General features: G+C 36.2%; 1 protein-coding gene across 8 annotated transcripts in view; it reads right to left on the bottom strand.

The window, feature by feature from the left end:
* The window catches only part of TBC1D5 (TBC1 domain family member 5), a 578111-nt gene that overhangs the window by 258443 nt on the left and 303550 nt on the right, over positions 1-16118 (bottom strand). For all 8 annotated transcript variants that reach the window (XM_030933427.1, XM_030933431.1, XM_030933430.1 and 5 more), the window contains one exon: positions 328-436. In XM_030933427.1, coding sequence (XP_030789287.1) covers positions 328-436 — 109 coding nt within the window. The remainder of the gene's footprint in view (positions 1-327; positions 437-16118) is intronic.

Raw genomic sequence — 16118 nt, 5'->3', positions numbered from 1 at the left:
CCACTGCCTTTTCTTGAAAATCTTCAAGAATTTCTGCAAAAGACTCTGGGGAGTGTAAAAGTGTTGCTCTGAATTTGGCACCATCAAAACAGTTGAAAAGATAGTTATTTTATATGACTCTTTTACCACTATCACTTACTCAGGACTAAGGTAGTTTAACAACCTTATTAGTAAATGTCCTATGAAAGATAAACATAGATAGTCAAAATAATGGGAGTGAAATCTCTTGGAAAATTCAGTGATCCCCTGTATGGCTAATCTTCCAGGGCATCAGGTAATGTGTTGATATATTGCACCAGAAACTGTAAATAAATATTTTCTTCTTACCTTCCAGCAAATGCTGCGGAACCTGCTGCTTCTCAGCTGCCCATTAATCCCCTTCTGCCTTATTGTTGCCAAGTAATTGTTGTTTACAAATAGTTCTTCCCATTCTTTTCTATATGAAAGAAACCAAAGCATGAGAATCCTTTTGTTAAAATTCCTCTGCTTGGAGAGAAGTACTACGAGAAATTAACTGTAAGTAGGTCTAAAAAATGCAACTTTTAAAACATATATATTTAGTTGTGTACTGTTTCTGAATGCATGGCTGTCTTTTTGGACACAGTTCTTCCGTAGATTTAATGAATATGTAGATAGCTATAATTACGCCAGCTACTGAAATTCATAATGTCTATGGAGGCTATTCCATTTCCTCTAAAATGCTGATAGTACAGTTCAGTGCGTAAACAAGAAAAAGATGAATAATATAAATATATGACTGTTTTAGCCAATGATAAAAACATACCTGCTCCAAAAATAGGCAACAAAGAAGTGTAATGTTGATTATATTAGCTTCTGATGTGAAATACCTGTTTAAATGAACCAATTTCTCTTTAATGTCAGGCTGGACAGTAAAGTATAACAGAAGACTACTTTAACTGTTAGTGCTGCTTACTACTGAAATTGCAACTTCTTTCTACATTATCAGTTTTAAAATTTTAACAGGTGTAGGCAAATTAAAAAAAAATCAAAAAATTAAAAAGCCTCACTGTAAAAACTGTTAAAGGCAAGCTTGAGTACCTTGCAGTACCTATGGCTGAGTAGATAAACAACTGAAATATGCCTCCCAGGCATGCAGACACCAGGGGCCTAACACCTGTGCCTCATTAATATACAAGTAAATCTGCTCTACTGGGAAACAATTGGAAATTAATTGTCCCAAACCATTTACTGAGTTTGAATAAAGGAATCAGACCTATATTCCCTGCATCTTGCACCAAACTAAACATTAAGAATCATTTGAGTAGAAGCTACTGAGATTAGCTTTATGAAATTTCTCTCAAATTCCATCTTATCACAATAAAACTTACATATAACTTAACATTTATTGTCAAAGCTGAAACCCTGATGGCAATATCTTGAGAGATTTCTGAAAAAGAAAGCCATTAAAACCCTCAATCATTCTTCTGTTATACACACGTGCGGTTGTCACTGGCTAGACCCTATTCATTTTGAGAAAGGATAATCTTGAACACTATGCTTAGAGTAATGAACTGAACTGTACACAAAAAGTTCAAAACTTGACCATGGGACAAAATGCATCTTCTCCACACAGTTCCAGAAGAGTGATCAAAGACAATGACACATTCCCTACTGTCACCAGTAGAACTTCCAGCTTTAACCCACTAGCGTTGTGATCCTCAATCACAACAAACCTTCCGCCAACAGTGGCTTCTGGCTAAGACTGCTAAATGAGACACACATTCCAACCCATGCTGGAAGAAATGCATTTCTGTCACCACTCCACAAAACTGTCTTATTCTCATCGCTCTATTAGTTTAAAAAAATTGGTTGGCCGGGCGCTGTGGCTCAAGCCTGTAATCCCAGCACTTTGGGAGGCCGAGAAGGGCGGATCACGAGGTCAGGAGATCCAGACCATCCTGACTAACACAGTGAAACCCCGTCTCTACTAAAAAATACAAAAAACTAGCTGGGCGAGGTGGCGGGAGCCTGTAGTCCCAGCTACTCGGGAGGCTGAGGCAGGAGAATGGCGTAAGCCCAGGAGGCGGAGCTTGCAGTGAGCTGAGATCCGGCCACTGCACTCCAGCCTGGGCGACAGAGCCAGACTCCGTCTCAAAAAAAAAAAAAAAAAAAAAATTGGTTTTACTTGAATTTGTATTATTAGTGAACTAAAAATTGTTCATGCTTTTGGGTCATTTTACTGCTTCCTTTGTAAAACCTGCTTTTTGCCCTTTACCCATTTTAAGCAGTACAGGATAGTGGTTAAGAGAATGGACATAAGAGGTGCATGCTTGGGATCAGAAAGACAGCCACGCAATAAGCAAAGGTACACAGCTCACTAGCCACTTACAAGATGTGCAAGCATGGGCAAATTTCTTAACCTCTCTGTGCCTCAGTTTCCTCATCTGTAAATGGAGTAATAACAGAATCTACTTAAATGAATTATTATGAGAATTTTAAAAATACATGAAAAGCCCTCAGAGGACTATCCAACACACACACACACACACACACACACACACACACACACACATTTTTAAAAAGAGAAAAGGTCTCACTTGGTCATCAGGATGGAGTACAGTGGTGCAATCATAGCTCACTTTAACCTTGAACTCCCTGGGCTCAAGCAATCCTCCCACCTCAGCCTCCACTGTAGCTGAGGCAATTCAGGAGGGACCACAGGCACACACCATCACACCTGACTAATTTTGTACTTTTTGTAAAGACTGGGTATTGCTGTGTTGCCCAGACTGGTCTACAAAGGGCCTCAACCAATTCTCCCTCCTTAGCCTCCCAAAGTGCTGGAATTACAGGTGTGAGCCAGTGTGCCTAAATCCTATACTTTTAAAAATTAATATTTTTGTTAATAATACTGCTTTTATTTTAGTGTGCCTTATTATTGATTAAAGAGAAAAGTTCTTCATACATTAAAGACATCATGCCTTCATCAGTCAATTTTTTAACCCAATGGTCTTAATTTTCAATACACTGAAGCTTTTTAAATCTGTGTATAATTAAGATCTAACACTTTTTTCTCTTATTGATCTTTCCATTGTTTTCTCTTGCTTAAGTAATTCTTAGTCACTCCAACACCAAATAAATACTCAGTGAAATCTTGTGGGGCCTTTTCCCCCATTTTAATCCATTTTTATTACCTATACTATTATAAATATGTCCTATTTCCAAGTAATTACACATATATACTGACATCTCATAATGTTCAAACTTTGTTTTTGTCTAGTTTTTAGCAATATTCAAAGATGAGATTAGCAGTGAGAACATGAGAGGAGTAGAGGCATACCTCATTTTATGTCACTTCATTTTACTGCACTTCACAGGTACTGCATTTTAACAAATTGAAGGTTTGTGGCAACCTTGCATTGAGCAAGTCTATCAGCATGTGCTCACGTCGTGTCTCCTGTGACATATTTTCATAATCTTTACAAAATTTCCAACTCTTTCATTGTATCTGTTATGGGGATATGTGATCAGTGATCTCTGATGTTACTATTGTAACTGTTATGAAGCAAAATGAACCACAACCATATAAGACAGTGAACTTACTGAAAAATGTTGTATGTGTTCTGGCCATACCATAAACAGTCCCTTGTCTCTCTCCCTCTCCTTGGACCTCCCTAGTTAATAATGCTACTATGGCCTTGTAATGTTCAAGTGAAAAGAAGAGTCATAAGTCTCTTAATTTAAATCAAAAGCTAGAAATGATTAAGCTTAGTGAGGAATGTGTATCTAAAGCCAAGTTAGACCAAAAGCTTGGTCTCTTGCACTAAACAGGTAGCCCAGTGGTGAATGGAGAAAAAAAAAAAGTTATTGAAGGAACTCAAAACTGCTACTCCAGTGAACTCATGAATGATGAGAAAGCAAAACAGTCTTACTACTGATACAGAGAAAGTTTAAGTGGTCTGAATAGAAAATCAAACCAGTCACAACATTCCCTTAAGCCAAAACCTAATCCAGAGCAAAGCCCTAACTCTCTTCAATTGTGTGAAAGCTGAGAAAGGTGAGGAAGCTGCCAAAGAAAAGTTGGAAGATAGCAGAGGTTGGTTTATGGAGTTTAAGAAGCCACCTCCATAACATAAAATTGCAAAGTGAAGCAGAAAGTGCTGATCGAGAAGCTGCAGTAAGTTACACAGATCAAGCCAAGATAACCGTTGAAGGTAGCTACACTAAACAGTAGATATTTAATGTAGATTTAACAGCCTTCTATTGAAGGAGGATGCCATCTAGGACTTTCATAGCTAGGGAGGAGAAGTGAAGTCCTGGTTTCAAAGCTTCAGAGGGCAGGCTGTACTCCTGTTACAGGATAATGCAGCTGGTGACTTAACTGAAGCCAATCTTTAATCATTCTGAAAGTCCCAGAGACCTTAAGAATTATGCTAAATCTACTCTCCTTTTGCCCTATAAATGGAATAACAAAGCCTGGATGATAGCCTATCTGTTTGCAACATGGTTTAAAGAATATTTTAAGCCCACGTTTGGAAACTATTGCTCAGGAAAAAAAGATTCCTTTCAAAATATCATTGTTCACTGACAATATGCCTAATCACCCAAGAGCTCTGATAGATATGTACAAAGAGATTAATGGTGTGTTCATGTCTGCTAACACAACATCCATTCTGCAGCCCATGAACTGGGGAGTCATTTCTAATTTCAAGTTTTATTATTTAAGAAATACATTTCATAGGCTATAGCTGCCATATGATAGTGATTTCTCTGACAGATGTGGGCAAAGTAAATTCAAAATCTTCTGGTAAAGATTCACCATTCTAGATATCATTAAGAACATTAGAGATTCATGGGGGGAGGTCAGAATAGAAACATGAACTAGAGTTTTTAAAAGTTGATTCCAATCCTCATGGATGACTTGGAGGGGTTTCAAGACTTCAGTGGAACAAGTAACTGCAGAGATGGGCAAAAATAACAAGAAAACTAGATTTAGAAGTGGAACCTGAAGATGTGACTTAACTGCTATAATCTCACAATAAAACTTAAGTGAATTAGGAGTTGCTTCTCACGAATCAACAAAGAAAGTGGTTTCTTGAGATGGAATCTACTGCTGGTGAAGATGCTGTGAATATTGTTAAAATGGTATCAAATAATTTAGAATATTTAATAAACTTAGTGAGAAAGCAGCAGCAGAGTTTGAGAAGACTGAGTCCAATTTTGAAACAAGTTCTACTCTGGTAAGATGCTACCAAACAGAATATCATACTACAGAGAAATCTTTATTGAAAAGAAGAGTCAATCTATGTGGCATACTTCACTGTTGTCTTATTTTTAAGGAATTGCCACAGTTACCCCAACCTTCAGCAACCACCACCCTGACTCGTGGGAAGCCATCAACAACAAGGCAAGACCCTCGACCAGCAAAAAGATTAAGAACTGCTGAAGGCTCAGATGATCCTTGGCTTTTTTTTTGTTTTGCCATAAGGTATTTTTAATTAAGGTATATATATTTTTACACATATGCTATTGCATACTTGACAGTATAGTGTAATCATAACTTTTACATATACTAGAAAACAAAAAAAAATCATGTGACTCACTTTATTGCAATAGTTGCTTTATTGCAGTTGTTTGGAACTGAATCTGCAATATCTCTGGGGTATGTATACACGTTTCAAAAACCATAAATATATTTAAATAGCTTGTAGTCTGTGAACAAGCACAGATCTCAAATGTACAACGTTTTGAACCCAAAAGGAATCATAATTTGTGAGACACCATGCAGTTCTGTGTACTGAAAACACAAAGTATTCCAGATAAGAGAGGGAAGTATGAAGCAATGACTCCTCCAGTCTTTTCCAAAATCAGCTCCTATTCACAAGTACCAAGAAATTGTGAAAGTACAGGCACAGCTGGTGGCTACATTCATTGCCATCTTGTCAAGTTAAGCAGGCTTTTAAGGTCAAGTTACATACTACTTATGTAATGAAGGATAATTATTTGTTAGCTTAAATAAGACCCTGTACCTTGATTACAGTGTTGGTACAGAGAAAAGAAGACTGAGGCATGTGAATTGGAAACATTATCTCTGAAATTTACAATCATTTAAATTTATTCATGGGTACTTACAGTTCTAATTAAGGCATAACATCTCAAACTGATGAACAGCTCTAACAACAGAGGAGCATAAAGGCCACAAGATAATATATTAATTGTCTTTCATTTCTATTGAATAGTGTTTCTTCAATAAACTGTAACACAGAGTAAATATAAACATTTAATAAGTGCCTACTATGTGCTTAGCACTCACAGGCACATTTTTTAAAACATACAAAGTTAAAAGAGTAGATAGATGGACATGTAAACCAGTAATAAAATGATTACTGCAAAGCACTCTGGTAGTACAGGGGGAAAGAAATGGTTTGATACTTCAAAATTAAAACTTAGAATATAAAATAACAGTAGCACCATAGCCACTGAAATACTACTGCAAAGAATTGAGCTAACCAAACATTAAACAGATTCCAGAGGGCAAACTGCTGAAAGGTTTAGCCCTTCTATGGGAGAGGGATCAAAATGAAGGTTTTTTACAATCACAGATATGAATGGTAGGCCTCCTCCTGAAGTTGGAGGAAGATATGATTAACAATATAAAATATTGAGGTGTCAGTAGCGAAATTTTTCAGTTTAATTTAAAAAAATAAAGAAAAAGTAGTTGCTAAACTCATTCTTACATAAAAAATATGTATTTATAATGTGCCTGAACAGCAAAAATCTGAAAATTATGCCATTGAAATCCTTTTAAAAGACCCACTTATGATATAATGTTTCAGGTGAATCACTTCTAATCTCTACAGCAATCCTCTTAGGGTATACAATTTTAACCCCTCTTTATGAATGAGGAAAGTAAGGTTCAGAAAAATTAAATAACTTGTCAAGAGAATAAAGAAATGAGAAATAGGAAAGACATCTTTCTGGAATAACATGGAAGTAACCACTAAAGGGAAACATGATTTTCCAGACACCAAGAGCAAAAATGACCTCTGGCAACAAGGCAAGATAGAAATATACCCTTATTTCTTCCTCAGATTTTTAATTTTTGAATATCAAGTCCACGGACATGCAGATAACTTTTTACTAATTGGACTGAGAAGATAACAACAGTCCTGTGAGTAGTTAAGAACCTGGGTGTTTAGGTGTGTAAAACCTTAAATGGAATGGATTAGCCACCTGGACCTTGAAGATTTCCTTAATAAAGCATTAGTGCCATCTAGTGGCAACTACTCTATCTTGCAGATACTGGGTCCCTGAAAACAATCAGCATCTAAGCAGGGAAAGATGAAGATGAGTAGGTTTCATTTCTCAGGCCAATGTTAACAGACCAGTACTAGCTGTCTTGGAAGCACTATGTTGAGAAGGACTCTGAGCTTACCCATGTGCTCCTCAGGAAAGAACACTGTAACTTATTAAATATGTAGTCTATGACTGATGCAATTATTTCTCAAAAAATAAAGTCAACTTCTGCAGCAGGAATTGATAACTTCCCTCTAAGAAGACCTATTTAGGTAGTTAAGCCTCCTGCAATGGCTATTTTGACATGGAAAGCAATTAGAATATGTGGTGGATAAATACAGCTGATGATTGTAACGAGATATCTATTTGTAATTATATATTTTAATGTAGTAGTTTCCCAATATATGCTCATAACATTGGTGTGAAACTAGTATCTTCGAAATTTGTTGATATCTTCTAAATTTAATAGTTTAAATACTTTTATAACCTACATGATGACTAAGAAATGACTAAATTATGTGCTAATTTATGACTAGAAAGCTTCTGAATCATTGTCCCAAATGGTGATACACTATAGAATACACTAATTTTACACTGTATAGATTTATATGATGGTTTCTATCCCATTTTTAAGCTTAATGTGGAAAGGAAACAATGTGTTTGTGGGCTAACTGAAGAAATCCAAATGACTACAATAATAGCAAAGAGTTAAGGGACTACATATAGTTTAGGACTGAAGATCTCTAATGGTTGGTTAAGAGGAGCTACTTAGGCTTCTACTGACAGTGAAATTGCTGAGTGGTTAAGAGAATGGATTCTCACCTTGGGAAAAGCCAACACGTCACAGACAGTGGAAGAAAAAAGAGAGAGGGTAGAGAGATGCTTCTAGCTCTCTGGGAGGTATAGTGATAGGGGAGTATAGCAGACGGAGCTCTCAGAGATGACCATGGAGTTTACAAGGTCAGTCAGCCAACCAGGATCATTTCATTGCAATTTGAATAATAAGATAATAGAACAAAACGGCCATGGCAGGATGAAGCAGGATTTAAGCAAGATTTAAGCAGGATTAGATCAGGGTTAGATGGGTAGAATATCTGAGGCTGAGGAAGTAAAAGGTAAGAAAGCTGAACTTGATTCAAAAAGATTTATACAATTTTGTAATCCTCAAGTGCATGCCAATATTTTTTAAAATTGCCATATTTAGTATGATCACATTTATTTTATCAAAGAGGAGCCAGTAAATTTTTAAATCGGTTTCTAATCTATATCAAAACATATTAGTGAAAGACTTCTATCAATGCAAGGACTGTACCATAATTCCAGTATTATATTTAAGAGTATACACTTTTAAGTCATTTTAAAGGTATGATTTTGAAAATCCTATTCAAATAGAACAAGGAATATCTAACTTAAAATCAATGGAAATATGAAAAGTGTAAATCAGGTATGTCAGCCTAAGACTGTAAAGTGTGGCACCAGATATGGGTAAGCCACAACATTAGGACTGCAGGTGCCAAGATCAACCAGATAAACACTGATGTTATCTATAATTACCTCATTTTTAGCTTAAATCACAGGTAATGAGGGAACTCACGAGTCTCTAAAAGGCAATTAGAAACTGTACTGGCTTTTTTGCTTCCTGTATCATGAATTTTCTAAAACTTACTTTTATTTAAAGCTTTTTTTCTCTTCCATAATGAAACATCAGGGCATATCACTTATACGTAAATATATATATATATAAAACAGAATGCACAATTACAAGCTTAAAATGTATTTCTTCATATGTCTAGGTGAAACATGTTATCATATGATGAGGCTCCACTGAAATACAGGTAAAGAATAGTTCATTGCCTAGAGGTTTGTTAAAATTACGATGTTTTGATTCAGGTTTAAATTGAACTTTAAATTGAGAAACCTTGAGCCTTCACCTCAGTTTTCACAGGAACACAAAGAACTGAGTTAAAACAGTTATGCACTGTTAAATATAATACTCTCTTTTATTATTTTATTTATTTTTATTTTTATTTTATTTTATTTTATTTTTTTGAGACAGAGTCTCGCTCTATCGCCCTGCCTGGAGTGCAGTGGCACTATCTCTGCTCACTGCAAGCTCCACCTCCCAGGTTCACACCATTCTCCTGACTCAGCCTCCCAAGGGAGCTGGGACTACAGGCACCCACCGCCATGCCCAGCTAAATTTTTTGTACTTTTTAAGTAGAAATGGGTTTTCACTGTGTTAGCCAAGATGGTCTCGATCTCCTGACCTCATGATCCGCTTGCCTTGGCCTCCCAAAGTGCTGCAATACTCTCTTTTTTAAAGAAAAAAAAAAAAAAAACAGGCATTTTCTTCAAAATATAGTGTTTCAGAGCTTCTAAATCTAGGGTCATATTAAAGTAGGTAAACTCAATAATCATGCTTTAAAAAAGGAAACCAAGAAAAGCAGTATCACGAGCTTTTTGATTTTATAACAAGCTTTTCATTTTTAATTGTACTAATAATTTAAATATACAATAAAGATAATTAGATTACTAATCAAAGGACTGGCATTTAGAAATGAAGTGAGAAAAGGATCCTACACCAGACAATCTCTGTGAAGTTGTCTGGAGTAAGTCTATTTTATATTCCATGGTTTACTCATGCTTCCTCTATAATTAATAAGGAAAAATCCTCTCCCTGCAGACCTGTCCTACCTTCTTCCCACCCCCACCTCACCTCATTTACTTTGATATTTATGATAACTGGCACGGGCTTGATATCTAACATTCTATAACATGATAAAGAATTTGCCACACAGTCTGCAAATATAAGCCAATACTGTAAAGGAAAGGCTGGTAGAATTGAGAATAAATTACTTTCCAGTTATTTATAAATAGACATTTATTTAGCAAAACCTGATGTCCTAATTAAAAGTCAATCCTACGACTTAAAGCATGTTTTCCAATAGTGTGTTGACTAATAGGGTATTACCAAATAGAAATACATGTGTGTTTAAATACTTTCTCTAAGAAATATTAAAATCAATTGTATTTTAACTGAATCCATCGTTCACTTGACAACCTCTAGATGAACGCTAAGCAAGTGAACTTTCTGAGATGACAGAAATGTTCTACATCTGACTCTCCACTATGGTAACCACTGACCACACATAGTTACTAAGCACTTAAAATACGACTAGTGCAGCTGAAGAACTACATATTGTATTTTAATTAATTGAAATCCAAATTTAAATAGTTTCATATTGCCAGTAGTTCCTGCATTGGACAGGGAAGCTTAAAATGTTCTAAGGATGGCAACAATTCACTCGTATACACATTCAATTTTTAAAGTAACAACTATAAAGTTTCAAGGGATATAAATATACAAGTGATGCATACACATATATAACTGTGGAAAGAAAACAAACATTAAAAGTTAAATAATACATGTGGTTAAATAAAGCAACTTAATTCCGTAAGAGAGGTAACATAGTATATAATTATTCTAAATAAATGGTGCTACTAATAAGACTATTAGATATGGATATAATCTTTTTCTTTTTCTTTCCCGTATCTATCTCATTGCCTCTCCCTGTGGTTTCTGTTTCTATCACTCCCTTCCGCTGCCTCCTCCCACATCCCTCTTCTCACACATATACCTGAAAGTTAGAAAGGCAAATCTTTGGTGATCACAGTGTTACTTCTATTAGTTACCCAAAAATGGTCAATGCTGGATAAACCCAAGATTTGGATCATGCACCTAATATAATCATATTCAGCAACAGGCTGGCTAAACAAACCTAGAAGGAATAATTTAAAAAGAGGATAAACGGGCCATGGGATAAACTTTTGTTTAAAGTCAATTAAGTATTTTAAGAACTGCTCCCCTGTGGTAAGGCGGGGGGAAGGGCAAGAAGACAATAGTAGTTATTTTGGACACTGTAAGTTTATTACTGTGAACTGAACAAAATACACATAAGTTTGTGTCTAGATCTATGAAAGTTGAGCTACACTGTTCAAGAGAACTTCAAGATTTAGAAATTTTTTTTTTAATTGGAATGAGGCTTAAGATACAGGGTTCAATTACCCTGTTTTGGTTCTAATGGGTTGAGACACCTGGACATGTCATCTGCATTAGTGTCCCTAATCTGAAAAAGTAGCCTGGAAGAGTCTTTGAGACCCCTTGAGATTATGTCAACCAAACTACTTCAATGTCTCTCTCAGAACATAACATCTATAATCATGGAATGAAAATTATATTCATATGTTCAGATACAAGGACATCTTTTACATTTCAAATATTCTATCATTTTGCAGGTTATTTTTTATTCCATAGCAGGTTTATTGATTTTCTTCATATTTCTAGGTACCTAATACTCATTCTCAATTGTATCATTATCAACTATTTCATAATTATTTTTGTGTGATTTAAAGATTTTTAACCCTCAGTTAAAATTTTTGATCATCGATTCAAATACATTAAACATCGCCGGGTGCAGTGGCTCATGCCTGTAATCCCAACACTTTGGGAGACTGAGGCGGGTGGATTACCTGAGGTCATGAGTTCAAGACCAGCCTGGCCAACATGGTGAAACCCCCACTCTACTAAAAATACAGAAATTAGATGAGCACAATGGTGCACACCTGTAATCCAGCTACTCAGGAGGCTGAGGCATGAGAATCACTTGAACCCAGGAAGTGGAGGTTGCAGTGGGCTGAGATGGCCCTCCAGCCTAAGCAACAGAGTAAGACCCCATCTCAAAAAAAAATAAATAAATAAAACTATGATATACTGAATTTTAAAACTTCAGTACTATCAAATAGCAAGTACTATCAAAATAGCAGCTCATGTAAAGCAACACTGTCACTACAATGAAATAGATACATATGTAAATACTGATGTTGTATGGGTCACATTAGCTGTCTTCATAGGTAAGGGCATAATTTTGTCACTGATGACTAAGTTCAAATGGGAAAGTTGTCAAAATCAAAATGAAGTCACTTCTGTCAAGCCCTAACAAAAGTACAGTTGGCCCTCCACACATGAGATGCCGCATTCATGGTTTATACCAATCAGACTGAGACTACAGTATTCTAAGGAGGCCAAACTCATGGATACAGAGGGGCTGATTTCTCCTATCCTTTCCAATTCCATAGAGCTGACTGCTGGACTTCAGCATCTGTGATTTTGGTATCCATGGGGGTCCTGGAATCAATCCCCAAGAATACTGAGAGATGACCATAAATAAAGCCAGGTTTAGAAGGAAGAGCCCTCATGCACATACACTGAAGAAATATTACAAAGACTCTCTGAAGGGCTCTTATACACATACGTCTGTAACAAAAACTTTTACCAATAACTTTCTAAACTGCAGTTTGCTACATGAGTACAAGGATAGCTAACTGATGTACAAGAACACTTGCCAGACAAACTGTCTCCATTAGTGAACTGGTGTTAGCTCCTGCAATAAGCCCCTGTAACCAAAGTTCTCTGTTTCAAAATAAATTGTGTGTACTTTCCTCTCTTGTCTTTAAAAGCTTCCCCTTCCCTCAACCTCTTTGGATATGCCCATGGTTCCCAACGCCTACATATCCCAAGTGTGCAAATCGCCTAATAAACTCAGTATCTCTGGAGAATCTCTGTGTTTTTAACAAACTGAAACTTACCCATTCTACTGCAAAAGCAATCTAAAAGAATGCATTGCTGAAGAGTGGAAAATGAAGATCGTCTTTGTACATGCTGCTCACCTCCCTGAAACTCTTGCCCCCGCTAGAACACCTAGCAAACAGATTTTCCTCCTACCGCCCACCACCCCAACTATTTGGTCTTCTCCTGGTTCTGCTTTTTGTTTTTTGTCTTGAGACAGGGTCTTGCTCTGTCACCAAAGCTGGAGTGCAGTGGCATGATCACAGCTCACTGCAGCCTCAACCTCCTAGGCTCAAGTGATTGTCCCACCTGAGCCTCCTGAGTAGGTGGGACTAGAGGCAAGTGCCACCATGCCTGGCTAATTTTTAAAAATTTAATTAATTATTTTATTTATTTATTTATTTGTCTGTTTGTAGAGATGAGGTCTTGCTTTTTGCCCAGGCTGGTCTTCAACTCCTCAGCTCAAGAGATCCTCCCCACTCAGCCTGTTGGGATTACTGGTGTAAGCTCCTGTGCCTGGCCTTCCCCTAGTTCTTGATAAATGCCTCCATTACAATACCAGTCATCATCTATGTTAGTTGTTTCCATGTTTGTCTCCCTGCTACATCATAAGTGCCCCAAGGGCAGGGTCTGTGTTTAATTCCTCTTTGGGTCTTAAAGGTTTAGCACACTGGTTTGTCTATATTGGGAGTATAACAAAGATATACATAATGATAGAAGATAAGTTAGCTCCCTTGAACAACAACAAAAAAGATACAAACAAATGTTGAAAAAGCACTTGTGAAAAAGCTCTGGATTAAAAATAAAATGGGGAAACAGAATTATTAACCACTACAACTTTGCATCAAAAGACAACACGATCTGATATAAAAAAAAAATGTTAAATATTGACTCCTAAATATTCTGTAGAAATTTCTCCCTTAAATCATTTATTTGAGTCAAATTGTCCAAGAAATACACATTCAGAAATTAAGTATTATATAGAGCTACCTGGGACTATAAAGCAGACCAATGCATAAATAAATAAGCAAGATATTGGTAAATTTTTTTAAAAAAAATTAACCCTCCACTTACGAACCTTAATTCTATGCATTTTCTCAAATTTTTAACTATATTTTTGAACCCTAATTCTATGCATTATTTCCTCATACTTCAGTATTGAGCAAATATTTAATTGACTTTGTATATTTCAACAATATATCCGAAGTATATATTACAAACAGTGATCCATAGGACTGACAGCAAGGCATTTCAACTGGGAACACCAGCAGGAAACAGAAGTGTGTCCAGGGGAAAGGACTCTCAGTATTGATTGACTCAGAGCAGCTTATCCTCACATTTCAAATGTATGCCTGTCTTTTCAAAGATAAACATTTACACAGCCTTGGATGATCAGGCTTTCAGCTGACTATGTAAATAAACAAACATGAAAAAAAAATTCCCCTAAAGCCTGGCAACAGATAACAAAAAGGGCTTGAAGGGGTTTCTAAAGGAAAAGAACTCAAACTGTAACATGTATGCTCAAGCCAGTGTGGGTTGATAATTAGGGCTGTAAATGCAAACAAATCAGTTGATTTTTCAAAATAGAGGGTAACATTTTTTCAAAGCCGTCAGTAATCAATAAATTAGTTCAGAGAGATTGCATATTATAAAGAAGCACAGATACTATCATAAAAATAATAAGTTACTTCAAGAAGATGTATTCATCATTCAAATGCGATTTTTCTTTACTCAAAAGAGCCTCCATTATGGAGATAAGAACAAAAGGTAATACTATGACTGATTTCTGAAAAATGAAAAGGCTATACATTTTGTGCTCTCTGAAGTGATCATTTAACTGTAAAGGTCGTGATGCTTCTTGAACAAATATAAGCACAAACAAGATGCAAAATTCGATGAGATTAAATATAAGAAGCGATTATACAAAAGTTCCTCCTATATAACCTATAGATAACTATAGATTCATCTGATTCTTTAAATACTCATTTATTGCCACGTTAGAACTAGAAAAAAAAATTTTTTTAACTTTCCTGAGGCAAGGGCCAACTTTGTCAGGTAGTAGAGTTAATTACAACTTAAAAGAAATTTTAGAAAAGACAGAGGGTAAGGAAAGGTGAAAAAACTAACAGCAGTTACCTACTATGTTTTGATGACAAGGGCCAAGTACTTTACACATTTTACAGGTACGCTCTCCACAACTCAATGATACAGATGTTAACATTTCAGTTTTACAGATGAGGTAATTAAGAATCAGAGAGGTTAATTACCTTGCCTAAGGTTACAGTGGTAGAGTTAAGATCTAGACTTTAGTGTGTCTTATTTCTGTGCGTTTTTTCCAAATTGATTCCCTAAATCATGAACAAATCAAGAACAAATATGTTCTTAAGAACATCTTAACATTATACAGATCCTCCACAATATACAGGCAATACAACAAAATCAGAAAAGTAAGGCTCATGGAATGAAGGAGCATTAATTCTAGGCCTTCCTTCCTCCTCTTCTATTTATTAAGCTACGAAACCCTGAAAAATAATTAAAATGGCAAGGCCTTAGAAACTTAAGAGGACTGAGTGGTGGGAAAGAGGGATGGTAGATTCAGATTGGTCTCTATCACCTTTCATATTACTTCTAGCAAACAAATTGATTGAACCAATATTCTGTTTTTATTTATTTATTTTTTTTGTGAGACAGTCTCACTCTGTCACCCAGGCTGCAGTGCAATGGTGTGATCTTGGCTCCCTACAACCTCCACCTCCCAGGTTCAAGTGATTCTTGTGCTTCAGCCTCCCGAATAGCTGGGATTACAGGCATTCACCACTACACTGGCTAATTTCGTTACCTTTTTTTTTTTTTTTTTTTTTGGTATTTTCAGTAGAGACAGGGTTTCGCCTTATTGGCCAGGCTGCTCTTGAACAGCTGACCTCAAGTGATCCACCCACCTCAGCCTCCAAAAGTGCTAAGATTACAGGGGTGAGCCACTGCACCTGCTCTCGTCCAATAAGCCAATATTCTCAAAAATAACATGATTAACAAAATTATACCACTCTAAGGGTGTGACTAGAACCCAGATTTCTGAATTTTAAATCTTGCTGCCAAAGTAGGCTTCTGCCCTATTATCTCCTTTCTACTGAATCACTGTTTCGTTATTTCTATGAGATATATAATTCTCTCACATACAAATGTAAAAGGTACTATACTAAAAATAAATGTAAATGATGAAAAGATATTTCCCGCA

This window comes from Rhinopithecus roxellana, chromosome 1 (assembly GCF_007565055.1).
Source record: "Rhinopithecus roxellana isolate Shanxi Qingling chromosome 1, ASM756505v1, whole genome shotgun sequence".
Classification (NCBI taxonomy): domain Eukaryota; kingdom Metazoa; phylum Chordata; class Mammalia; order Primates; family Cercopithecidae; genus Rhinopithecus; species Rhinopithecus roxellana.
Note: the sequence above shows the minus strand (reverse complement) of the source record. Positions and strands in the feature narration are given on the sequence as shown.